The 24,830-nt window shown below is 51.3% G+C and overlaps 1 protein-coding gene across 2 annotated transcripts in view; it reads left to right on the top strand.

The window, feature by feature from the left end:
- NF1 (neurofibromin 1) overlaps nt 1–19,199 on the top strand; it is a 91,760-nt gene extending 72,561 nt beyond the window's left edge. For both annotated transcript variants that reach the window (XM_054166373.1, XM_054166374.1), the window contains 13 exons: nt 437–538; nt 1,428–1,568; nt 1,943–2,069; nt 2,602–2,733; nt 3,254–3,389; nt 4,206–4,360; nt 5,284–5,406; nt 6,092–6,219; nt 6,894–6,994; nt 8,111–8,253; nt 9,063–9,109; nt 9,836–10,052; nt 16,840–19,199. In XM_054166373.1, coding sequence (XP_054022348.1) covers nt 437–538; nt 1,428–1,568; nt 1,943–2,069; nt 2,602–2,733; nt 3,254–3,389; nt 4,206–4,360; nt 5,284–5,406; nt 6,092–6,219; nt 6,894–6,994; nt 8,111–8,253; nt 9,063–9,109; nt 9,836–10,052; nt 16,840–16,982 — 1,695 coding nt within the window. In that variant the 3' untranslated portion in view covers nt 16,983–19,199. The remainder of the gene's footprint in view (nt 1–436; nt 539–1,427; nt 1,569–1,942; nt 2,070–2,601; nt 2,734–3,253; nt 3,390–4,205; nt 4,361–5,283; nt 5,407–6,091; nt 6,220–6,893; nt 6,995–8,110; nt 8,254–9,062; nt 9,110–9,835; nt 10,053–16,839) is intronic.
- Nucleotides 19,200–24,830: the final 5,631 nt, after the last annotated feature.

The raw sequence follows: 24,830 nt of genomic DNA on the forward strand, positions 1-24,830 counted from the left end.
AGCAGGACATTCCCACAGGAGAACTTAGAAGCAGAGGTGGTGACTTAAACTGCCTTGCTAATGGCATTCCCTGTTTTCTAAAGAAGGTTGTGCCCCACAGCAAGTAAACTCTGTGCTCAGATGTTTTCCTTGAAGCATTTTATTAGAGTTCTCTGGGCACAAGCTTTAACTGAACAGCATTAACACTGTTCAAGAGCTGTTCTCTACTGCTTGCACCCTGTCCTGCAGCCTCTTGTGGTGCTTTCAGCAAGGCAGAGCTCACTTCTCTGTAAATCCCCATTTGTAACAGTCCTTGGGTTAAAATGAGCTCAGGCCTTGTGAACTAATTGAGGGCAACAGTTATTGTTTAGAGCTTTCATCTTCTTTTTACAAAGCAAAGTCTAATTATGGTTGTACTTTTAACGACTTTCTCTCTTTTTTCCCCCCCTACAAAAAGGGACTTGAGAGCTGTTTAAAAGGCCCTGATAATTACAACAGCCAAGTTCTAATAGAAGCTACAGTTATAGCACTCACCAAGCTGCAGCCTCTTCTTAATAAGGTAAACAAATGGATGTGTAGAGTAAACAGAGAAGATATTTTGTAAGTTAAAATGGCAGTGGTGGCTATAAGCTCAAAAATCCAAGTGTGGTGGTGTCTGGAGTTCACACTTGGCTGCTCTGACTCATGCTCAAAGGTAGCACATATGGGAGAAATGTCAGAGATATGTGCAAAGGCTTTGAAGATGCTTTGGAATGTTCTGTTCTGCTTCATCAAACTGGGCCATGGCAGTGCAGGCAAGGGCCATCCCCCAGCCTCTCTCCCTGCTTTCCAGAAGATCTGCACATTTTCCTTGGCTTCCCAACCTGTGATTGCTGAGAAGCCTTTCAGGTCAAGGCTTGTGATGAACATGAGGCTTATCTGCTATGCTATGAACTCAGCCATCTGCATGGGACTTTCAAGTTCATTATTTGAGCAGCATACCAATAGGTGCAGCAGTAATGAGGAGCCTCCTCTAGCCACTGGTAATGAATAGGATTCCAGCATTTGGTTTGGGCATCGAATTGCTTGGCCAGCTCTATCTGCAGAGCTGTGACCCCTTTCCAACATCTGCTCACAAACTGATAACAAAAGGCACATTTCTGTTCAGGCTGGGGGAGGGCAAAATGTGTCTGACAGTTTTGTGAGCAAGGGAAGGAGCAAGAGAGAGAAGGAATTGTCTTGGAAGGGGAAAAAAGGCTAAAATGAATTTGCTTTGTACTGTGCAGCTGTTAAGTGCATGAGGACTGCAGGTTCACATAAAGATCTTGCTGGAATGGATGTGCTTGAGGTCAGACCCTGCTAGAGGGCTCCTTGTGGTGCCTGCACACAGCCATGTGGCAGTCCTCTTGGTCTCTCCTTTATAGAACTGACCTGAAAGTGCACTGCTGGCTGCTTCTGTTTCCCTCCAGGACTCCCCTATGCACAAGGCTCTCTTTTGGGTAGCGATGGCAGTGCTGCAGCTGGATGAGGTGAACTTGTACTCAGCAGGCACAGCACTGCTGGAGCAGAATCTGCACACCTTGGACAGCCTGAGGGTCTTCAATGACAAGGTGAGCTGTTAGCAGGCAGCTCTGGCTCCCCCTTGGCTTATGTCAGGCGGTAGAGCTGGTAAAAAAGGGGAAAAAATAATGATCCACCTTCATGGGCACTAGTTAAGCAACTAAAGCTGAACTTAGCTGTAGAAACTTGGGTGGTAGCAGTTTGGGTAGTACCAACAGTAAAACTAAGAAGTGGAGATGAAGCTTTTCTTCCTCTGTTCTAAACTGGAGCAGAAATGTGTGCTTGTGTTCTGCTCAAGAGAGGGTTTGGTACTTTCATGTAAGCTTCTTAAAATCACTGGTTCATCACTCTTGCAAAACCAACCTCGAGATCTGATGAGTAACCTTCACTGAAGTGCTCTTGTGCTTCATTTTTTCTGGCTCAGAGCCCAGAAGAGGTGTTCATGGAGATCAGGAGACCACTGGAATGGCACTGCAAGCAGATGGATCATTTTGTTGGGCTAAACTTCAACTCTAACTTTAACTTTGCACTAGTGGGACACCTCCTGAAAGGTAAGAACACACCTTGCTGTTTGGTTTAGGTGAACACTCTTAACTCAGAAAGGGTGAAGGGGAAAAAAGTGGGTGGTGGATTTTAAGTAGCTTGGGTTACTAAGTTGGTGCAGAGTTAAATGTTCTTTGACTGCAGCACTTTGCCAGAGTTCCTTCCTGCAAGTGCTGTGAAGGTCCTTAGAGCTAATGATACAAATCCTTCAGTCATGGGAAGTGTGCAGCAGTTTGTGCTGTCTTCTGTGTGTGCCTGCCTGTGTCCAGGCTCCCTGTTGCTTTAAGGAGGCTGATGTGTGAGATCACAGACAAAATATATCCACAGGCATTTGAGATGATGCGATTGAGGGGGGAAGGGACAGAGAAAGAGAGTCTTGAATGTGCAGTTTCTGTTAGCATTGTGCTTCCTTACCCTTCCTATGAAGTGTCCTGAGAAGGCACTGAGAAACACCTGGAAAGATTTGCAAAATATTAATGCTTCCTAAGCATCCATTCAAAGATTAAATGCAGTATCTGATTTCTTAATCCCATTTCTTAGGGTACAGGCATCCTTCTCCTACCACTGTAGCAAGAACAGTGAGGATTTTACATACACTACTGGCTCTGGTTAACAAACACAGGAACTGTGACAAGTTTGAGGTGAACACCCAGAGCGTGGCTTACCTGGCAGGTAAACACTCACAGAGCCTTGGGCATTTCTGCTAGCTGAAAAGAAATGGACTGCTGTGGGAATTCTCAGGGGGTTAGGCAGGTAAAATTGTACCAAGGTGAAGGAAACCTGCAGCTGGAGCTGGACAAGAGTCTGGGGTCCATCCTGGAAAGCTGTTTGTGGCCTGAAGACTTGTCAGCACAGCACAGGAGCTGCTATGCAGCTTGGAAAGGCTTTAGGGAGGGTGAAGGTTTCTTGGTTTCAGTGCTGGTGTGTGCCATGGAGTAGTCCAGCTTGTAGTGGCCTGGCAGTGGCAGCTGTGACCGTGGGAGGGCAGAGGTTTAGCTGGGGGAGTTGTGACTGGGTGGGGAGGAGAAATTTTTCAATGACCTGCTTCAAATCTGTTCTTCTCAGTAAGGTGTGATTGCATCTCCTTGGTGCTCAGAGTAAAAGGCAGTGGTTGAAGGGGTTAGGGTGCTGCTGGCACTGCTCAGTGTGCTCTGCTGTGGAAAACTTCTCTTGGCTCTCTTTGCATTTGTAGCTCTGCTGACAGTGTCTGAGGAAGTCCGAAGCCGCTGCAGCCTGAAGCACAGGAAGTCTCTCTTGCTGACAGATGTTTCAGTGGAGAATGTTCCTATGGATACATATCCCATCCATCACAGTGACACTAGCTATAGGTTGGTTGTCTGACTTTCAGAGATATTACCCAAATTTCAGTGGCTGTTGCCTGTAGTGAGTTGCCCAAAGGTAATCTGTGGTGTGTTGAAAACTGAACCCCACGTTCCTAAAGCTTAGGTAGTGCTGGTACTGCTTCCAGACCAATATCTTCAGGGTACCAAATCTGGGGACCAAATCCCTGCAGCTTTAATTTTGAGATTCCCTAAAGCTATTTCAGGGCTTAACTGCTTTGGAGGATGTTCAGGTTTTTTGCTAACATCCTTCTCCAAGACCTAATTTCATCTCATTTTTCATTTAGATTTTTAGAAGAAAATTTTGTTTGACTTTTGAAGAGCTCCAGGGCATGTCCTAAGTAATCACTTGGTTCATGTCAGTGGAAAATCTAGACCCCTTGGAGCCTGTCTACAGGCAGCCACAGAGAGAAGCTTCAAAATCAACCTGGAAGTGGGGAGCCAGCTTCTCTCAGTAGGGAGCACTCCACTCAGTATCTCTTATTAGCATCCTGTTTGAAGTAGCTGATTATAAAAGATCTTCCATCTTGCCTCATAGGCTGATTTGCTTTGTGTTCTTCTCATGGCTTTATTTTTCCTCTCTTCAGCATTACATTGATATCAGATTGTTAGTTTCCTGTAGCTCAGGCATTTTTGGAAGCAAAGCAATCACCATTTCTTAACCTGTGTTTGGGGGAGATGAACCTGTGAGGAAGGATGGGTTTAATAAAGGATAGTTTGGCTAGTTGAAAAAAAAAACAAAACTTATGCCTAAATGTGCACAGTCTAAAAGATTTTCTTAATTTAATTTCTCTGCACTTTCAGGACACTAAAGGAAAACCAACCCTGGTCATCACCAAAGGGGTCAGACAGACTGGCTGCCAGTTACCCGACAGTGGGACAGATAAGCCCTCGAACACGAAAATCCATGAGTTTGGATATGGGGCAGCCTTCACAAGCCAACACTAAAAAGCTTCTAGGTTATTAAAATAACTAATTTACTAATTTGTCTACAGAATACCCCAGGAAGTGTTACTGGAGAAAAAGTACTGCTTGAATTTGTTCTGACGTTAAGTGCTTGCTCCTGACTCAGGGGGATACCTGCAGCTCCTACAGCGATCAAGTGCCAGAGCACTGTACAGTTTGAGAGGACCAACTCAGTTCTTTTGTTCACAGAGTGGGGGAAGCAAGAGTGGCACTCAAAATGTGCATGCTGAAGTGGAGAAAAAGGGAGAAAAAAGGGAAGGGAAAAAAGATATTGCAGATACTAAAGATCCGTGGTGTGAGTTTTCTGCCACCAGCCCTTTCAGCAAAGCCAAGGAGCGGACTCCCCTAGCTGAGCTGCTCTGTTGAGTGCTCAACCTTTCACTAGAAGAGGTGGTCCCAAAACATTTCAGATGTTTTGTAAGCAATCTGATTTTTATTCATGGCTTCTCAGTGCATCACCTTTACAAGCAAAGTCTTAATATCAGAGAACCAGGCTGAGTTGCTTGGCACAACCTGTGGGTACCCTTTGCATCGTGCGAGCGGCCGGGAGGAGGAGAGGCATTTCTTTCATTACAACCCTCTGACTGCTTCCCTTTCAGTAACCCCATTTTGGCATGTTGATTGGATGTGCTGTGTTGACCAGGAGCCCATAGCATGCCCCACAGCTTCCATCTTGGAATCAGCTGCATGCTTTCCTCATACCTATTGTGAAGCATTTTGGAGCCCGTGATGGAGAGCGGCATGGTGTGATCGTATTTTTCTCTGCCATCCCTGAAAAGGGTGAAAATGTCCCCAGATTCCTGTCAAGAGGTTGTAGATAGGAGAGGAACTTGACCAGGAGAGAGAAAAAGAAAATAAATTAAACTATGGATGCAGGTTTAATGTTTTTTTTAATTGCCTGATAAATTGTTTTTAGGTACAAGGAAAAGTTTTGACCATTTGATATCGGACACAAAGGCTCCTAAAAGGCAAGACATGGAATCTGGAATCACAACGCCTCCCAAAATGAGGAGAGTAGCCGAAAATGATTATGAAATGGGTGAGAAACAGGACTAACATTTTAAGAGTCATGCTAATTCTGAAGGCTTCTTCCTAAATTCAATGTTTATTTGCCTAGGTTGCTCCAAGGTAAGGGAGAAACATCTTTCCTAAAGGTGGCTTCTGGAGAGCGCAGGCTTTTGTGTCACTGGCAGCTGAGGTTTGAGTAGGAGTTGCTCAGTGTGCAGATGCAGAGCAAGGGGCAGCTCTGAAGTCCTGCACAGAGGAATGAGCTGAAAGAAAGAAATTTGGCTTTTTCCAAGTTGCTGAGCCAGAGCTGCAGATTTCTGCAGGAGATGGAACGTGCCGTAATGCCTCGAATGCCTCTCTTCATCTTCTCCCACATCTGCTTCCTGTGCCCCCACCCCCAATTACAATGCAAGACCAGGGTTCTTCAGGTGTGTCTGATGTCAGCCTGCTGCCTGACCCTCAGTTTGGAACCTACCACCCCTGGGCCTGTATTTCACTAAAGAGGAAATTGGGGTTGTTGTTTGCCATCTGATAACACATCCCATGTACCGGCCTAGCACTGCAAGTAGTATTACAGCCTAGTCGCTGCTTTTCTACTTGGGAAGGGCTGGTGACCTCTGAAAGTTGCATCTGACCGAGTTTGTTGTGTGAGAGCTGATTCTGGTTTGGTTTGGGGTTACTCTGCTCTGGATGAGTTGCTCTTCTTTGTCTGGCAGAAACCCAGAGGATATCGCCGCAGCAGCACCCACACCTCCGGAAGGTTTCTGTTTCTGAGTCAAATGTCCTCCTGGACGAAGAAGTTCTGACTGACCCCAAAATTCAAGCACTGCTGCTTACAGTTCTTGTAAGCTTTCTTTCTGTGTATTGTCTGTCATTTCCTGGAATCCTTCCATCTTGAGGAAAGAAGCCCCACACCTTCCCTGCAGTGTTTCTGGATCGCTGGGCTGCGCAAGGCTCTTCCCTCGTCGCTGTTCTCCCAGCTTCATGGGAAGCACTTCTAGGAACCTATTTAAATGCTTTTGGAGAGCTAATGCTCCATTTGCATTGGTCTGTGTTGTTTTGTAGAACCTGCCCAACCACTGCCCCTTTTTTTCCTGGCAGCTTTTTATCACAAACTAGTTTTGTATAATCACAGGCTACTGATGTGTTCTGCTTTAAAGGTTCCAAAGTACAAACTAACAATTCAGTTTAAAAGTGATTCCCTACTAATAGAGGTACAGTAACAGAGCTACCATGCAGTGACTGGCCCTGATACCACCCAGGAAGGCTCAGTTGCCCACTTTTGTCCAAAACTAGCTAAATTTTCTCCCCAGACAGCAGCTTTTGCCAGCTGCTTTTCTTGTTTCCCTCATGCACACATTAGCTGGATTCCATATCCAGAGGATCTAAGGGAATCTTTTGTAATGCTGCTCTCTGCTATTCAGAAATGCCTAAACCTGCCCTGGGAGGAGAGCAGAAGCCTGTATCTCCTGCAGGTAGCTGAGCAGGCTGCTAACTGCCCCCTTTGCATTGTGACAGGCGACCTTAGTGAAGTACACTACAGACGAGTTCGACCAGAGGATCCTCTATGAGTACTTAGCAGAAGCCAGTGTTGTCTTCCCAAAGGTCTTTCCTGTTGTGTAAGTAGCTAAAACTCTATGAAGAATCTGTACTTGCCCCTTCCTTTAAAAGCTCCCTGGACCAGGACAAGCATGTGCAAGGTAATTCCTCATTTGCAGGTTGCTAGCTGCAGCCTGCCCGTGGCTTGGTGAGACAAACTGTCCCTGGCAGCTGGAGAAGCATCCTTTTTCCCTCTGCCAGATGAACCTGATGGCCTTGCTAGATCAGGCACTCTCAGACCAGGGCTGCAGATGGCCCTCAGAAGCACTCCCCAGCATCAGCTCTGCAGGCTGGCAGAGCGTGGGAGAGCTCAGCGCTGCTGTTGGGAGCCTGGCTCTGCAGCCAGCACTTCTGCAGAGCTGGCAGTGCCACTGCTGCCACTGCTCTGCTCTAGTGACTGAGCTCAGCTCTGCCACTTGGTCCTGCAGGGACTCAGGTGGCTCTTACTACATTCTGCACTGTATGAGTCGCTGTGCCCTGCCTCTTCGGTGCTATCTGCTCCCAGACTTGGGTTTTTCAGTCAGTGCCCCAGGTGCCTCTCAGAAGGGAGCTAAAGCAGAGTTCAGAATACTCTCTGGGTGTATTTCTGTAGAGATCTGCTAAAAGTAGCATTTGCTGGGGTCAGTGTGTGTAAGGGAACCCAGCTACCAGAAACTGAGTAGAGTTTTAAAGCTGACCTGAGTGTGGTTTAGGCATAATGTTACCAGGGACTGGCTTGAGAAAGCAATGAGCAAAGCAGCCACAAGGTTGTGAGTTACAGAAACCACAGCTGAGCAGCTGGCATTTGGGTGAAAAACCTGCACACAGGAGGCCTGCAGGGCAGCTCATCTGAACACTTCTCCTGCAAGTTTAAAAAGCTGCTTTGAAATTCCAGCTGTGACATGCACACAAACCCAGGGAATACTGGGGTTTGGATCAAAATAATTCAAACCTTAGCAGCCTGAAGTGCTGGCAGAGTGCTCGAATGGCTCCTTGGGTTAGTGACTTTGCTGGTGCACTCACTGGGCACATCAGGGGCTTGTCTTCTGAAATCACTGAGACTGTGAAAGTCCACCTGGAGTGCTGCTTGCTGGAGTCAGCTGGGAACTGCAGCTTGCTTTCATGAATAAAAGCTGAGGCACTTCTCTTTTCTTCAGGCATAACTTATTGGATTCCAAGATCAATACCCTCTTGTCGCTGTGCCAGGATCCCAATCTGCTGAATCCGATCCATGGGATTGTGCAGAGCGTTGTCTACCACGAGGAGTCTCCACCCCAGTACCAAACTTCTTACCTGCAGAGTAAATATTTTTCCATTTGTTTACACCCTGCTGTATTTTCGGTCAGATTCACTACTGGGAGCGTTTCAGAGCTGCAGCCCTAGTAGTCAGTGCCTTGTGTGGCATCCCTCCAGCTCCCTGTATCCAGGTGAACATCAAATTCTGTGTGGTAGAACACAGCACTGGGGAGGATTTTAGAGCTGCTTGCTGCAGTTGTGCACCAGGTAGTCAAAGTATGAAAGCATCTGTGTGAGGGAACAAGCTGGAACTGAGGATTCTGATTCCACCAACCCACTTAAAGCCATACAAACCAGGAGTGGTGGTGATGAAGGATGAGCTTTAACCTTCTAAGTTAGGGGTTGCTTTAACCATTGGTAGATTCCATGGAGTGATGTTTGGTTAGCAGTGCCCAAGCTCACTTTCATGGGACACTTGAACACCACACACATAAGGATTGGTGGTTTGTGGCCCTTCATCAAAAGCTTTTGAGGAAGATCCATAAGAAACAGAAAATAGTGGGGAAGAACTTGAGGCTGATGCCATGAGCTGTGTTTTCACCTGCTGGATTTACCTTTGAAAGCCCCATGAAGAATCTCTTGGATGGCTGTTCTGAGATGTTGTTACAGCTTCTGCATTTCATGGACAGATGAAAATGCCTTCATTTTGTCACACCTGCTTTGCACAAAGCTTAGTGCTGCATCTCCAAACCAAGCCCCTTCATTTCCATGCCCACCTCAGCCCAAGTGCTACATGCAGAAAGGGCACTTGGGGGTTGTTTTCTGTCAGTTGAGAACTGTGTCTTGGTGGTAACCTTCAGTTTGTTGTTGCAGGTTTTGGATTTAATGGGCTGTGGAGGTTTGCTGGCCCATTTTCAAAGGTAAGAACCATGCTTGTGAGTTCCTGAGTGCTTTGCCTTCACTTTCTGGGTAAAGCACATTGGTGCTCCAGGAAAGGTGCAGATAAATGACAAATCATGGGCTATAAGTAATGTAAGGCTCACTGCTACAGCTGGGTTTAAGCCTGCATAGGCTCAGGAGGGCCATGCTTCCAAGGCTGGGTAAAGCAGTGGGTGCCTTTTTACAGAGCCCCAGGACACACAGTGTCATTCAGGAGGTCTTCAGTTCATTAGGTGTCTGAGAGTGAAAAGGGTGAGTTTAAGACTGGTGATTCCATAGGTTAATGTTGATGTTAGAACAGAGCAAATGCATCAAGCACTGACCATCTGCACTGCCATTTGCTCCCTCCAGTCACTGCCAGCAGCACTGGTGGCAGAGCAGGCAGGGTGTTGGGCTTTGGGGCACAGGCAGGGCTTTTGGTGCAGGGGCAGGTGGCTGTGGCAGTTCTCAGGGGTGGGACAGCCACTCTTCTCTGACCTTCTGCTTCCAGGCACTGCTGAAATTGCACTTACACATGGTCTTTGCATGCAGACTGCTCTGGAAAAGGCCCCAACTCAGTTTGTGTGGATACATCAAATGCTGTTCCCATTCTTGGGCAGAAGCAGGGTGATAACAGAGCTCTGAGTCCTGGGGCAAAGCTCAAACTGGCAGAAAGGGAGCAAGAAAAGAACCAATCTTTGATTATGTTTTTACCTCATCACCCACAGCAAACCCAAATCCCAGACTATGCTGAGCTCATAGTGAAGTTCCTTGATGCCTTGATTGACACATATTTGCCTGGAATCGATGAGGAGACCAGTGAAGAATCTCTGCTGACTCCCACATCTCCATACCCTCCTGCAGTGCAGAGCCAGCTCAGCATTACTGCTAACCTTAACCTCTCCAATTCCATGACCTCGCTTGCAACCTCCCAGCACTCCCCAGGTCAGTAGCTGCTTGAGTCCAGCAGAGGTAAAGGCTGTGGGGAACTGGCTGGGTTTGTAGCTGGGCACAGCCCTGCTGTCCCCTCAGATGTGTTTGTGCATCAGACTTCACTGCATTCCTGACTCCAATGAATATTAAACTGTTTCCTAAGCTGCCAGGCTGGTATTTGAGGAGCTGGGCTGTGTCCAGCACTGAAGCTGTCTCTTCCAAGTCGTAAAGCATGAAGGAAATAGCATTAAGGGCATCAGGACCAGTAACAGCTGCATCTTAACATGGAAGACAGGCAGCAGTAGAGCCTTGAACACTAATAAATACAACTATATCATCATGGTGTTCTGCAAGGAGAATCCTGCCTCCCTGGGCACCACCAGGCAGACAAGGAATCCAGAGCTGACTCAGTTTCAGTGGACTAAATGAGTTAAGGCCAGTGCTCATCTGGGCAGCATCATACAGAGGTCATGCTAACCCTAGAGAAAATAGAGTGTTAGCTATGTGCAGAGTACTGGGGCAGTTCAGGCTGTTGTGTTGCCAGGAACATGCTGGTGGGAAAGTGAAGGTGTTCAAAAAGAACAACCATCAAAGCAGTAAATGGACACAGGCCCCACATTCCTTCTGGCCTGGGGAGGAGGCAAGTGCAGGGAGGTGCAGAGGTTACACTGAACAGCATAAGAAGTGCAGGGAGGTGCAGGGGTTACACTGAACAGCATAAGAAGTGCAGGGAGGTGCAGAGGTTACACTGAACAGCATAAGAAGTGCAGGGAGGTGCAGGGGTTACACTGAACAGCATAAGAAGTGCAGGGAGGTGCAGAGGTTACACTGAACAGCATAAGAAGTGCAGGGAGGTGCAGAGGTTACACTGAACAGCATAAGAAGTGCAGGGAGGTGCAGAGGTTACACTGAACAGCATAAAATTTCAGGTGAAAATGAGAAGGGGGAAAAAAGAGCAGAAATTGTGCAGTGTAGCAGATGAAGCCTAAGCTCAAACATGGGAGGAAAATGGAATTTATGTCAAAGAAATCTGCAGGAAGATTCTTCCTGAAGTGATTTTTGGATTAGTGTCTCAGAGAGCAAGGAGATGCTCTGCTCTTGTAGCTCTTAAATGGTGATTTGACTGTTGCAGTTCTGAGCAGCAGGGGCAGGCAGCCACTGCAGGCTGCTTGGTTTCTATCTGCTGGGAGGCTTGGAGCCCCTCCCCTGCAGGTGCAGCAGGTACAGAGGGGTTTGGGCTTCTTCATTCTCTCATCCCCTGGTTTCTGCTAGGCTGCACCTGGCTCTGTTGCAGAAATCTGCTCTTCCAGGTGCTGTTTGCTCACAGATGCTGTGTGTGTTTGGTTCAGTGTGATGAGCATTGCAGAGGTGCAGCAGGGTTGCAGCAGAGCCCTGGCTGTGTGGTGATTTCCTTTTGTGTTTCACACAGTGATTGCAGCTCACTTTTTCTCCCCACTATGAGAAGCCAACTGAAGTTGTTTAGATGTGGGCAGCTCACCTCCTTGGAATACTGATGCTGAGGTCTAGAATTACATTTCAAGATGCTTTGTCAGCCCAAGTACAATCCAAGCAAGATTTGCTTTCCAGTTTCCTGCCAATTGCAGATGATTTATTACCTAATGTTCTCCTCAGTGAGGAGAGAAGGTGGGAGGCAGGCTCTCCACACTTGTTACCTCTTCTGCTACTTTCTTAGCAGCACTTCTAGCCTACAGGAGACAGTTTCTGTGACTGTTTTCTTGGTTTGTATTCCTGAGTCCTGACCTGGAAGGGTCTCCCATCTGACTGAGCAGCAGGAATGGGTAACAGTTGAGTCTGAGGACACTTTAGAGGCTTTTACTTAGTACTTTCCAGTGTCCATTACCTGTCGTGGCTGCATCATCTCCATCCTGCACATGGAAACACTGCTGCACAAAGCCCCCAGGTAGCACTGCTGCAGGCAGCACCCCAGGCTATGGAGAAGGAAAAGGAGGTGATGGAAACTTCCTTACTTAATGCACAGCCTGCATGCTGCCAGTGTGAAAGTAGAGACCTTGTGGGCAGCATCTTTCCATTCAGAGTAAAGCATCAGTGGCAGCTCCCCCAGTGCTTCCTGCAGGGATGAAGTGATGGTGCAGGACTGGGCCCTGCACTAGCAAGAGAAGCATTTTGCTGAGTGAATGCCTCCCTCCCTCCTGCCTCACTTTCAATTCCTTCTTCCTTTGTTAGCTAAGAGGAAGGAATTAATCCTGCTCTTCAAAGATGTCTTTCAAGTGCTCTGCAAACAGATGGCCTTTGCCAGGCACTGGGTAAGAGCCAGCTCTGGTGGAGCTGGGGAACTTCTTCAGCAGACTGGGGGCCTGTCCTGGTGCAGGCACAGAGGTGTGGTGCTGAGGGACATGGTTTAGCACCAGGCTTGGTAGTTAAGTAGTGGTTGGACTTGATGATCTTAGAGGTCTTTTCAACTGAAATGATTCTGTTCATGACACTGTGCTGCAAGGTTTGTTTGGAAATCAAATCCTAGGAGACTCTTCTGAGGGCCAGGAGGTCACCAAGGGTTCCAGCTTTCAGCCTTCCTAGGTTCCCAGTGAGTCTGAAGCAGCCTTTAGAGATCAGTACCTCCTGAAGGCCTTGTGCTCAGTGCTCCACCTCAGCAGTCCTTGTTTCCCCATCATCTCTGTCTGTTTGGCAGTGTCTTGCCTGTCTCCTGGAGCAGTCTTATTTCACTCCAGCAATCTGAATGCCAAGGTCTGTGGCTTGGTCAGGGGATCTCCAGGTGTGGGCCAAGGCACAATGTGGAGCTTTTCATTCTGCTCCCTCACCCCAGGCTTGTTGCATTGCTCCACTTCAGCCAGCAGAGTCCGTGCTTTCAGCTGGCAGGTTAACCACTGCAGCTCTGCAGGAAGCAGGCTTTGCCTTTTAAGCTGTTTGCTTGTATTGAAGATGGCATTGGGCCTCTGGCACTTGGTGGACTCCTTAGCTGCAGAGACTAATTTTGCCTTCTCATGGACTGTGCCTAGAGCTGTGTGAGGTGATTGCTGGACACTGCAGAGACAGGAGTGAGGGGGTAAGGTATGGTAAGGCAAAAGTCATTGGTGAAAGAATTACAGAAGATGAGCAAGGGTGGGCCACAGGGTTCCCTGAAGCAGCCAGGCAGCTGTGGGGATAAGAAGGGTTGTAGATCTCCTACCCACTGGCTCTGATGTGAGAGCTGAGAGCAGGAGCACCTATGCAGCAGTGTTGAGCTACTTCACACTGAGTTCATGACAGGCTTTCAGCCAAGGGACTTTTGTATTATGGTTCCAAATAGATTAAGTTGCAGATACCTGAAAACAATTTTCTTGCCTCTGGAAAGAACCAGGTGAGATCATGGCTTAGAAATGTTTTGTCTGTCACCATCTCTTCTCCTTTTCTTCCCCTTCCCCTTGTCCTGGACATGAGTCACTTACATTTTTTCTTTCATTCTGTCTGTGAAGCTTCTCTGCCTTGCTCTAAATCTGCAGTTTTCATGCAGCATCCTCATCAAGGTACATTCTACTTTCATCATATTTGCACGAAATGCTGCTTTGGTCTGCTTTAGGGTTGGGCTTGTGGCATGAGAATTGGTTTACTGACCCTGTTGACACAGGAATGGCTGCAGTGTAAGTGCTAAGCTCTTGCATTTCTTGTGTGGTGCTAATAGCTAATGGTAGGGCAGGCAAAGAAAGTCCCATCCCTAGGGACAGATAAACTCAGAGACAGAGAAGTGGATGCTTGGGATGTGAAATTGCTCTGCTGCAGGTATTAACCTGAGATGAAGAACTATTTTGTGTGAGCTTTTTAAAGTCACTGGAAGTCAGCTTTAGCTTGAGTTACACACCCTGGGGAGACACAGGAGTTCTTGGGCCTGCACTGCAGCAGCCAGGAGCTCCATGAAGTGGGAACTCGACACCATTTGATTCCTGCTTCTGTATGGAGAAGTAAGAAAAATCTGCAGATGAGGTGTTTTTCCCTCACACCCGTGGGCTTTGCTTCCTATTCTCATCCTGGGTTGTAAGCTCACACCCCCAGGAGGAGAGGAAGGATGATGTAGCCTGCAGCCAGCTGCTGGCTGGAGGTCTGAAGCTGTCCCTGTCCGTGTGTGAAATGCAGAGCGTGTCCCGTGGCCTTGCTGCTGCCAGCGAGAGTCAGCTGCTTGCGGGAGTGAGGCAGAACTGTGGGAGATGCCATTCACAGTAACAGGATTTGGTTCTAACCTTTTTAGTCACTCTCAGGCCTCCTACTTCTGGCTGCTGGTCGTGCTTCGAGCCTCTTGCACAAGCGACACCCTCCCTGCTGCTGGTTCCAGGCAGGCCGAGCGGGGTGCTGAGCACACGTCAGACGCTGGCTGTGGTGCAGGAATGATGTGACAGCTACCCAGGGAGATTGCTGCAGCACTGATTAACTCATAACAGCCTCAGCAGAGAAGTCATCACTGGTTGGAAGCATGTCTGTGTCAGGCAGCAGCCTCAGCTTTTGCATCCCCAGGCTGGCCCCGAAGCTGATGGAGTGGCGGCTGGGAGCCCCCAGCCCATCGTGCCAGCACGAAGGGCAGGCTGCAGCAGTTTGGGTTTGAGCTTTGTTTGGTGTGAATCTTCCTGCAAAGTGGAGCAGAGTTTCCTTGTCCTGCAGAGAACACTTCTCAGAGAAGTGTCTGCACTTGGCTGGGATCCTGTCTGCTTCAGCTCCACTCCACAAGCCTCCTGCTGCCTCTGCTGGAGCTGCACCTGGGCAGTAGCAGTTCTTGGCTGCTTTTACTGAGCTTTGGTTGTGAGCCCAGATTCTGTGCAGAGGGGGGTTGTAGGTACCTGAATCCACTTCTCTGGTAGCAGGGATCAGCCTCTGCCATGGTGGCAGAATTCTGCAGGCTTAGAAGTCCTTCCTCACTCCACCATTGCCCTCTTTGATGGCAGCCCCTGGGTTCTGGCTGGAAGAAGCTCACAGGTTTGGCAGTCTTTCAGCTCTTCCTCCTAGAGGATGCACAAAGCAGAAGAGATTTGAGTCAGACTCCTTCATTTGCTCAATCTTCTCAAAACTAGAGTCAGGAAGGGCTCTGTGGCCTGAAAGAGCTGAGTGTAGCAGGTACAGATGCTGGTGTGAGTGCTCTGAGAAGAGAGGGGAGCCTTCCTCTGCCCTGTGAGCATCTCTGCTATTTCCCATACTAAATGAAATCCCCATTTGAGTTCCCAGAGCTGGCTGGGGGAGCTCAGGGAGCAGTTCCCACCCCTGGCTGTTCTCATGCTGTTGTAGGGAAGTAAAGCCAGCGATGGATCAGCCAGCACCTGCAGGCCAAGGTGCTTTGTCTCTTGCTGCTGAGAGAGATTAAACTAACAGCAAATTCAACCTGCAGCTTGAATGGGGAAGAAAAGATGATTTGAAGGAGTCATGCTGGGATGTGGTGAGCTCTGCACGGCTGAGCACACTGCTGGGTGTGAGCAGGGCCCTCCCTTCAGCACATGGAGGTGATTTTTCTGGTCAGAGTCAGGGCTCTCAGTGAACCCCAGGGTGTACATCTGCTCCCCAGAACATTTCTCATACTGCAATGAAATAGCTGTGTCAGATTTCTTACTTGTGAGGCACCATGGGCAGGAGAATTGTGTTCCATCTGGGCCTGCCTGGGCTAGGGTTGATTCTCTTCACGGCAGCTGGCATGGGCATGTTTTAGATTTGGGATCAAACTGATGCTGAGCAGCATTTGTGCTGGGCAGGAGCTGCCCTGGCCCTCATTCAGCCCCTGGAGAATATATAGAAGTGGGCAGGAGGCTAGAGAGGGCCAGCTGGCCAGTGACCCCCACTGGGTGCCAGGCAGCAAGCTGCTGAGCGAGGGAGAGGGGAAGGAGGTGCTGGGGGCTCAAGAATCTCCTGCCTGGGGGCTGGTTGGGTGTGGGTCTGCCCGTGGGGGTGCTGAGCCGTTTGCATCACTTGGTTTGTTTTGTTTCCTTGCTTCTTCCACAACCCTTCACCACGGCTTTTATTCTAACCACGACACCCGGGGCTTTCTTGCTGTTACTCTTCCTTTCCTCTCCCCCTGCCCCACTGGGGGTGGTGGGGAATGACCGAGCAGCTCTCTGGTGCCTCCCTTTGTCCTGGCCTTCAGCTTCCCCCAGGAACGCTCCGTCCTGTAAAGCCGCCGGGCGCCGGGCAGCGCGGCTCGCCCCCGGGCGCCGCGGCTCGCCCCCGGGCAGCGCGGCTCGCCCCCGGGCAGCGCGGCTCGCCCCCGGGCGCCGCGGCTCGCCCCCGGGCGCCGCGGCTCGCCCCCGGGCAGCGCGGCTCGCCCCCGGGCGCCGCTGCGGGCTGCTCTTCGCCAAGCGCTGGTCTGAAGGAACCGCCGCTTGGCAGCGGGGCAGCGCTCAGCGGGCTGCGGGGCACGGTGTCTCCTCCTCATCCAGGCCGTGGCTCCCCGCACTGGCCCCGCTCCCGCTGCCCCTTCGTCCGGTCCCGGCCCCGCTGGTCCCGGCCCCGCTGGTCCCGGCTCCGCTGGTCCCGGCTCCGCTGGTCCCGGCCCCGCTGGTCCCGGCCCCGCTGGTCCCGGCTCCGCTGGTCCCGGCTCCGCTGGTCCCGGCCCCGCTGGTCCCGGCCCCGCTGGTCCCGGCTCCGCTGGTCCCGGCTCCGCTGGTCCCGGCTCCGCAGCTCCGGCGCTGCCGGAGAGCGCCCTCTGGCGGCTCCAGGCGGTGTTCTCGTCCCTGGTCCCTTCCCGTTGCCGTTCCCGGCGTTTCCGCAGCCAGAAGCGGCCTCTGGGCTGGCCGGGCCGGGCCGGGCCGGAGCGGGGACGTATAACCTCGGCCCTTGTGTTGTTTCCCCGCAGGGATCGACAAGGAGAACGTGGAGCTCTCGCCCACGGCCGGACACTCCAACAGCGGGAGGATGCGGCACGGCTCCGCCAGCCAGGTGCAGAAGCAGCGCAGTGCCGGCAGCTTCAAGCGCCACAGCATCAAGAAGATCGTCTGAGTGCTGCCAAGGCGCCGCAGCTCTGGGCTCTTCGCTTTGGAAAACGACTGACACCCGCGGGCGCCTCCCCGAGGGCCTCCACCGGTTGTGATGCTGCACTTAAATTTTTAACCTTCCCATCCCGCCAGCCGTTGTTGCCAGATGATCAACTCTTGAGACATTGCCTGAGTTCTAATGCCTTCGTTTCTCCCCTTCCCTTGTTGGTTTCAGCCACTCTTTCCGAGCCGCTCGTGTAGGTCCTGCTGGAGCCGCGGAGGTCTCCAGCGCCGCAGAACGCATCCTGGCCAGATCCGAAAGCCATTGCCCATAGCCAGCCCCACCCTGCTTCTCCTGTCTGCCTTCTCTGTCCCTGCTCTAAAGGAAAGGGTTCATCCTTAACCCTCTTTGCACACGTCTCAAGGTGGTGGCTGTACAAGCCAGGGGAAGTTGCTCTAATCCTGGTTTTAATCCAAACCTGTAAGATTTTTAGCTGTGGACTTTTTTTTACCGTAGTTGGGACAGCCACAGTGCAGTGAGCTTAGCCAGGAGGGCGTGATTAGGTTAAATGTCTAGTAATTAGCAATAAATTGGAGAGGACAAGGAGGCTGCATGAGTCTCTCTCATTCCCCAGACCCTAGCTTCACGTCCTTGGACTGTGTATGCACCAGACTGGACAAGCTGGGGTGTTCCAAAGCCAGTTCTGTTTCGCTGTACTTTGACTGCACTAAAAAGGTTTGGTGGAGAGGGAACCCTGAGAGCTGACTCCTGCACTGCCGCTGCAGCAGTGTCCAGAGTCACTGCTCCTTTCTTCCCTTCACCATTTCCTTTAGTTTTGCCCTTCCCAACAACTTGCCTCACTGAGCATTCCTGGCAGAGCACCCAGCAGGGTATGGAGGGGAGAAATTCCCTGGGTGCATGAACTGCCTGCTGGGAGGTGGCGTCTGGCAGAGCTGCTTTTGTGCCGCCCCAGCAGCGCTGCCCGACCAGCAGCGCTTCCCAAGGTACCGTGAACTGAGAGAACTGACGCTGGGGGAGTGCTGCTGGGGCAGCCAGGCCTGTCCCTGGGGCTGGAGGGGGTCACACCAACTGAAGTTGCTGTCACTGTGAAAGCCTGGCCAGGGCTGCGCTGCTGCCGGCTCCCAGCTGCCTGCTGGAGCTCGGAGGCCAGCAGAGATCCTGGGCCTCTCGCCCGGGTGCTCCTGAGGGGGCTGCTGTCAGACAGCTCCACGTCCCCAGCCCGGATCCCTCTCCTGGCTTAGAAATCAGCAGCCTCTAGGTGGCTGTAAGGACAAAGCAGTGCACCACCCTCCCCAGCAGAACGGTGCAGTGCCCTTAGTGGCTGTCAGTAAATCAAACTCCACAGCTAAATGATTCGAGAATGGTACCATGGAGAGTCCAGGTTTGATGGCTGTAGAGCAGCATTCCCATCTGTCCACACAGTAACAATGTAACATGGATGTAAATAAAAATACCTTTATTGTATTGATTCATAGAATAACCATTTAATTTCCTTTAATTTGTTTACAGTCCTGGAAAAAACTATGAACACAAACTGAATATGCAAAGAGTTTGCCAAAAGGAGAGGAAACCTTAGAAGGAGGAGTCCTGAACCAGAGGCACTGGAAAACACAAAGCCTCCTGCAGCCAACCAAGCCTTTCCCTTCTTGGTGTGCAGGGGCTGCAGTGGCAGTGTGCTTCCTGAGGTGACACAGAGCTAGGGGAGGGCTGGGCAGGGCTGTGTGTAGGAATGGAGCTGCTGTGTGTGTCAGACTGGGAGTCACTGGTGAAAGCTGTTCTCACCTCACAGACCACCACAGGCCACCCTTGGCATCGCTGCCAGCCCACACCAGGCTGTACTGAGCCCAGCCAGGCCCTGCCCTTCCTGTTTTGAAGACAATGAATTGTGGAAACCTGCAGGTTTGCAGGCAGGAAGGAAAAAGATCCTTGTGGAGCTAATTTGCTGTTAGAAGAACCTGGGCTGCAGCTGTTCCTCTGGGAGCAGGTTTTGTTTAACCAGAAAGGGTGATTGGAGCTGCACTGCCCCGGGGGGCCCTGGGCAGGGTCTGTCAGTGTTGTGTTGCCAGTGTAAAACCAACCTCCCTCCATCAGAACTGGTGCATCCTTGAGTGTGAAACCAGGCTGGACAGGGATTGAAATCGCCCTCCCTGAGAGCACCAGGGCTACTCCACTTCTGCAGCTACTCAGTCCCACCTGAAACAATTTGTGGCACTTTCACAAAGTCAAAATGCAGCTTACTCTCTTTTTCATGGTGGGAGAGGGAGTCAGTGCATGCTGTGGTGGTGTGGCTCAGGGAGAGGAGCTGGGCCTGCAGAGCAGGGGTGTCCAACGGGTCAGGTGCTGGGGGCTGCACTGGGGTGTAATGATGGCCAAGACTTAATTTGGGATCACAGGAAGGGTCTCTCTCAGCAGCAGCAGTTGGGAGGCCTGTGCTGGGCCCCATTAGCTGTTCAGTGCCTTACTGCCCCTGCAGCAGCCACTGCTGTCATTTGGCCTTTTTCTTTTCCCAAACCCTCCTTTATTTGTTTCTTTTTCCCCATTTTGGACACTCCCCAGCCTGCTCCATTCTGTTCTGTGACACCTCTGGGTCCCCAGTCCACCCTGCTTCCCTTCCCTCTGTGACACTCTAGTGACCAGCAGGTAGCTGTGGGCTTGAGCCTGGTCTGAGGAGCAGGAGACAGCTCTGAGGGCTCCACCCTCCCAGGTGCTGCAGGGGCAGTCGCTGGTTCTGCAGCCCTGGAGTCTCTGTGCTTCAAAACCAAACCCCAGCTGCAGGCAACTCCAAGCTGACCACGTGGACCATGAGACTGCAGCCCAGGGACTGCCTTTGCCAGCCCTGCTCCAGCACCAGCCCTGCTCCAGCACCTTCCCCGCTGCACACTGTCAGCCCAGTCCCGCAAGGACCATTCAGCCTTTTCTCTGTGCTCTGCATTTTCCCTGACTCCAGGATAAGGCAGGAGGATTTGAGTAGTGCATAAAGCTGTTGATGATGCCAATGTTCCTGCTTCCAGCTGCATGAGGTTTCCCAGGACAGGAAACATTGCCAGTAAGAGCTGTGGGCTGAGCCCCTGGGAGCGCTCCAGGGCTCCACTCCTCAGCGGCTTGGAGGCTTCAGGGCTTGTTCTGGCTCCCTCTAGGGTTGTCCCGCAGCAAGCAGGTGCTGGTGTGATGCAACCAAGCCCACCACAAGAAGTCCCTTCCAGTGTTGGTCCCACCATGGTTTCTTGGTTTGTGCTTTTGGTTCTGTTCTTGGGTTGGTTTGTTTTAATGCCATCTCTCCACCTGTAAATAGTTTTTGTGTAAAATTTGACAAAGTATATTTACTACACTGTAAATACCTGTGACAATATATTGTATTATTTGGCTTCTTTTGTAAAGCAGTTAGTTGCTGTACATGTATAACATACAGATGGGAAGACCCTAGTGTGAGTAGCTGTTGACCCCTCCCCAGCCTCCCCGCTGTTGCGTTACGTCAGTTAAGAGCCAATGCTGTCTACTCTAACCTTACACACTGTGTAGGATCCCTTTACTCCTCCTCCCCTCGGGGCCTCGGCGCCCCGCCTGGACCCGCAAGCGTGCGGCGGCTGGCGCAGCTCCGCCGGCCCCGGCGCTGCTGCCACCTGCAGGCAAAACAAGAAGCAAAGGTAGAAACCTGGGTTCAGAGAGTCGTCGTTCGCCCCCCTTCCCCTCGTGTATGTACTTAGCCCACCCCCCGCCCACCTCCCCCCCCCCTTCCTTTTCGTTCGAAGTAAAATGTAAATGCAGCCTGCTTGGAGCTGTGGGGAGGTCTTTCACTTTGCTGTGGGGCAAAGCTGGTCTAGGCTGAAACCCTTTCTCTGTCTCTTGTGACAGATGTGGATGGGTCCTTTGGGTCTGAACCAAGGGTGCTGGGCCCAGCCCTGCTCCTGGACCTGAACCGTCCCTCCCCACCCCCAGTTCCTGTGGGGAACCTGCGGATGGAGTCGCAATCCTGCCTCTGGGATTTGTCTTTCCAGACTGGTGCTTTCTCTGTGTGTGTGTGAGATCTTGCACAGCGCTCAACAGTGGCAGAACTGCTTGCCTGTGGATAACTGAGGACAGACTTGGGGCAGAATCGAGCCCACTGTCAGGAATTCCACGGCACTTCAGTAAGATGGTCATAACTGAATAATAAACCAGAATCTTTCTTTTTAAAATGTAAAATGGAATATTTTAATAAAGCAGCTGCTTGGTCTTTAAAGAACATTTCAATATAATTTGTCTATTTGAGCTTTTCTAGCTTAGAAGCTTGAAGGTTAAACTGTCAGGCAACTTTTATGACAAATGATTAATCAAATCTATTTTTCTTTTAGGGAATATATTACTTTCCTATTCCAAATGTATAAGTACTTATATTCTGGCTTTGTGACTCGTAAAAGGATGTAAAAACACATTAAAGCGTGACTGCATTGACTCCTTCTGAGGCATCTTCTTCTTCCTGCATGCTGGACACACCACTAGGCCTGCTCAGGTGAGGACAGACAGACACACACGTGGACATACAGCCCAGGGCCCTGGCTGCAGGGGCCAGGAGGGACTGTGAGTGGAAGAGCCACAGACTCAGAAGGGTTCAACTTCAGGAGCAACTTTCCTTGGCCTTCAGTAATCCTAAACGGGTGACTGTGGAGCTGGCTGCTGCGGGGAGCCAGCAGGAGCTGGTCCCTGTCCTGCACACACCAAAGCAAAGCACTGCTGCGACAACAGCTCTGAAGTTCTTCTCTGCACAGCTGAGCTTCCCTGGTACTTGAGATCACAAAGCCCTCGAGATCCCTGTGGCCACAGCGAGGGAGTGGAAGGAGAAAGGGTTTTTATTTTCCTGTCTTTGTGCACTTGGGAAAACTATTTAGGGACCAAATTGCAGCCTTGGAGCAAGCAGTGCTGGCTGAGGGCACAGCTTCAACATCCCTGCCCAGCTGCTGCTGCTCAAGTGTTTTATCAAGGGGAAAGGGCAGCAAAATACAAACATAAACCTTCCCTGCTGTGGGGGTGGAGGTGTGAATTCTGCTCTAGAGGCAAGGAGGACAAAGCTGCACGAGGAGGAAGAGGAGGGAAGTTGTTACTCGGGGGCAGCAAGTCTGACCCAGCAGCAGAGTGGCTGACTCCTAAATCATGGAGCTGGCTGGCAGGGCTCTCCAGAAACCTCTGCCTTGGAGTAACAAATCTCACCACCAGCCATGTTTCAGCCCACAAGTTTCATGCTCAAGCTCAGGCAACTTTCTGAAGTGCCATGAAAAACTGCACAGCAGCAAGCACCAGCACTGGCATCAGCACTGGCACCAGCACTGGCACCAGCACTGGCACCAGCTGCCCCTTCCCCGGGCCACAGGGGTGCTGCCCCTAGGCACAGCTCCTGGCATTTGGCTGCCAGGATCACACCTGGGGGCAGCTGCCAAGGGAAGCGTCTGTCCTGCCCCAGTGTGCTGCAGGGAGAGCAGCAGGGCCTGTTCCTGCTCTAGCTGCCTGGCCCCAGCACGGCTCAGAGCCATTGGTGCAGTGCCCACATGCTGCTGGGGGGTAACTGCTGCTGCAGCAACACAAACACCCAGGGCTGGGGGCAGAGCTGCTCCTTCACATCCCACCATGGCAGGGAGTTCTGCTGCAAGTTGGCCACTCCAGCCCTTGGTGCTGCAGCAGGTTCATCCAGGCACTGGAATGGGCTCCCCAGGGAGCTGGTGGAGTCACCATCCCTGCAGGTGCTCAAGAAATGTGTGAGCATGGTTTAGTGGCCATGGTGGTGCTGGGTTGATGGTTGGACCTTAGAGGATCTCAGAGGCCTTTTCCAACCCAAACAATTCTGTGATTCCATGACTGTCAAGTGGGGTTTGGTTTTCTACCCTCCCCATGGGCTGCTCTGTACAGGAAAGGTGGGGAGAGAGCAGGCAGCATCCACGTGCTCACTGTGCTGAGCCTCTCTGTGACAAAGCTAAACCAAAGCCATGAGTGTGCCACTGACCCTTCCCTTGCACAGCAGCCATGGTCCTCTCTCATGCCTTGTAGGTGTGAAGCCTTTGTGTCTGGGCACAGGTTTCTTGGGTTTGCTGCTATGTTTAACAAGCTCCCAAGTGAGAACAAATCCCAGGGCTGTGTGGGTGGAGAGCACAGGAGAAGATCTCCTGTGATGTGACTTGTTAGAACAAGCAGGGGTTTGTTCTTCAAGGCAGGGATGGAAAAGGCCTGATGACTGCATCTTGAGGGGTATTCAAATGCTGGTGCTATAAATAGCCATGAGTAACTAACTCTGGGCTCCAGTGAAGCCCACTGAGCCATGAAATCATATTGTCATTTGTTTCTCACAGCACACTGTCCCTCAGACAAACCAGAAAGAGCTGTTCTGCCGCCTCTGCCCCTGTTAAGAGTCCCCAGAGCAGGAGGTGGGCCCAGCAGATGGAGTGCTCAGCAGAACACACTGCATGCACTGCAGAACTGGTCACCCAGACACAGGGAACTGGAACAGCCAGGTCCAGGGAGGTGGACTGGGGACAGGCCTGCCTGGGAGCAAGTTTTCCACGCTCTGGCTCATCAACTCCACTTCCTGAGGCCACTTGTGGCTAAGATACAAGATGCCAGGGGAGAGGGCAGTGGTGCCTCTGCCTCACCTCTTCTGGGCTCTATTGCCTCTGCCCTTATTTGCTTTCTATGAAGCTCCTCTGCTGCTATCTATGCTGCCCAGCTCCTTGCAGTACCAGCCACCATTCTTCCCCCCTTGCTTGGTGATTCCCTTCCCTAACTGCTCCCTGCCCCTCCTGAGCTCCCAGCAAGACAGACATTCTCCTTCCTGAGAAGCCTGCACTGCATTTAGGGCAGCACCAGGAGGGAGGCTTCTCCCAGAATGGTTTGGGTTGGAAATGACCTTAAAGATCATCTGTTTGAAACCCCCTGCCATGGGCAGGGACACCTCCTGCTAGCCCAGGCTGCTCGAGGCTCCATCCAACCAGGCTTTGAACACTGCCAGGCTTGGAGCTTCCACCAGACCCCACTGGGCACGGCTGAACTTGGGGCAGAGACAGCACAGAGCAGTGGCTCTGAGCCAGAGTTGAGGCTGGCCCAGAGCAACACAAAACATGCACAAGCTTGAAGCACAGCACAAACTGGTGGGGAGGCCACCGGGGTGGGCAAGGCAGCACCACAAAACAGGGAGAGGAATTTCTCTCTTTGCCCCAAAGAGCAGCCCAGGCTCCATGCGCTGGGGATCAAAGAGCAGCAGCTGGATCCTGCTGAGCTACTCACCTGAAGGGATGCTGATGGAAGGGGGACATGAGGCCATCACCAGCTTGCTGCACACTGTGCTGAAGGCTGCACTGGTGTTTCTCTTCCAGGGCTCCACCTCCTCTGCTCTTCCTCCAGCCTGTCCTGTCCTTATTCTTAGCTCCTGGTCTCTGAAAGAGGAACAATTGCTGTCGCTGCCTGCATCAGCTGCGGGGCAGACACAGCTCTGAGGCTGAGCTGCAGGAAGGCAGCCTGGCTCCCCAAGCCCCCCAGCACAGCTCTGTGCTAGCTGCAGGGAGAGGAGGGCTCTGCTGGAAGAGGAGAGGGGCACTGGCACAGCTGGCACCACAACCTGCCCCTTGCTGCTGACAAAGCAACAGAAGAGAGCAGAGAGAGCTGGAACCAGGCTTGTGCTGAGCACAAGGAACCTGCTGTGGCACTCTGGATCTAACTCCCTGCAAAGCAATCCAAGTGCCTCTTGCTGGCCTCAACTTTCCAGTCCTGTTTGAGATGTTAATGGGCACCCCTGTAATTTACAACAAAGGCTTGATTAGCCTGGAGGGTGCTGAGGTGCCCTGCCTGCTCTTTTCTCATTTTCAGAAGCTCTTTGACTTTGGATGGTGCCAA

Source organism: Dryobates pubescens, chromosome 13, assembly GCF_014839835.1.
Source record: "Dryobates pubescens isolate bDryPub1 chromosome 13, bDryPub1.pri, whole genome shotgun sequence".
Lineage (NCBI taxonomy): Eukaryota > Metazoa > Chordata > Aves > Piciformes > Picidae > Dryobates > Dryobates pubescens.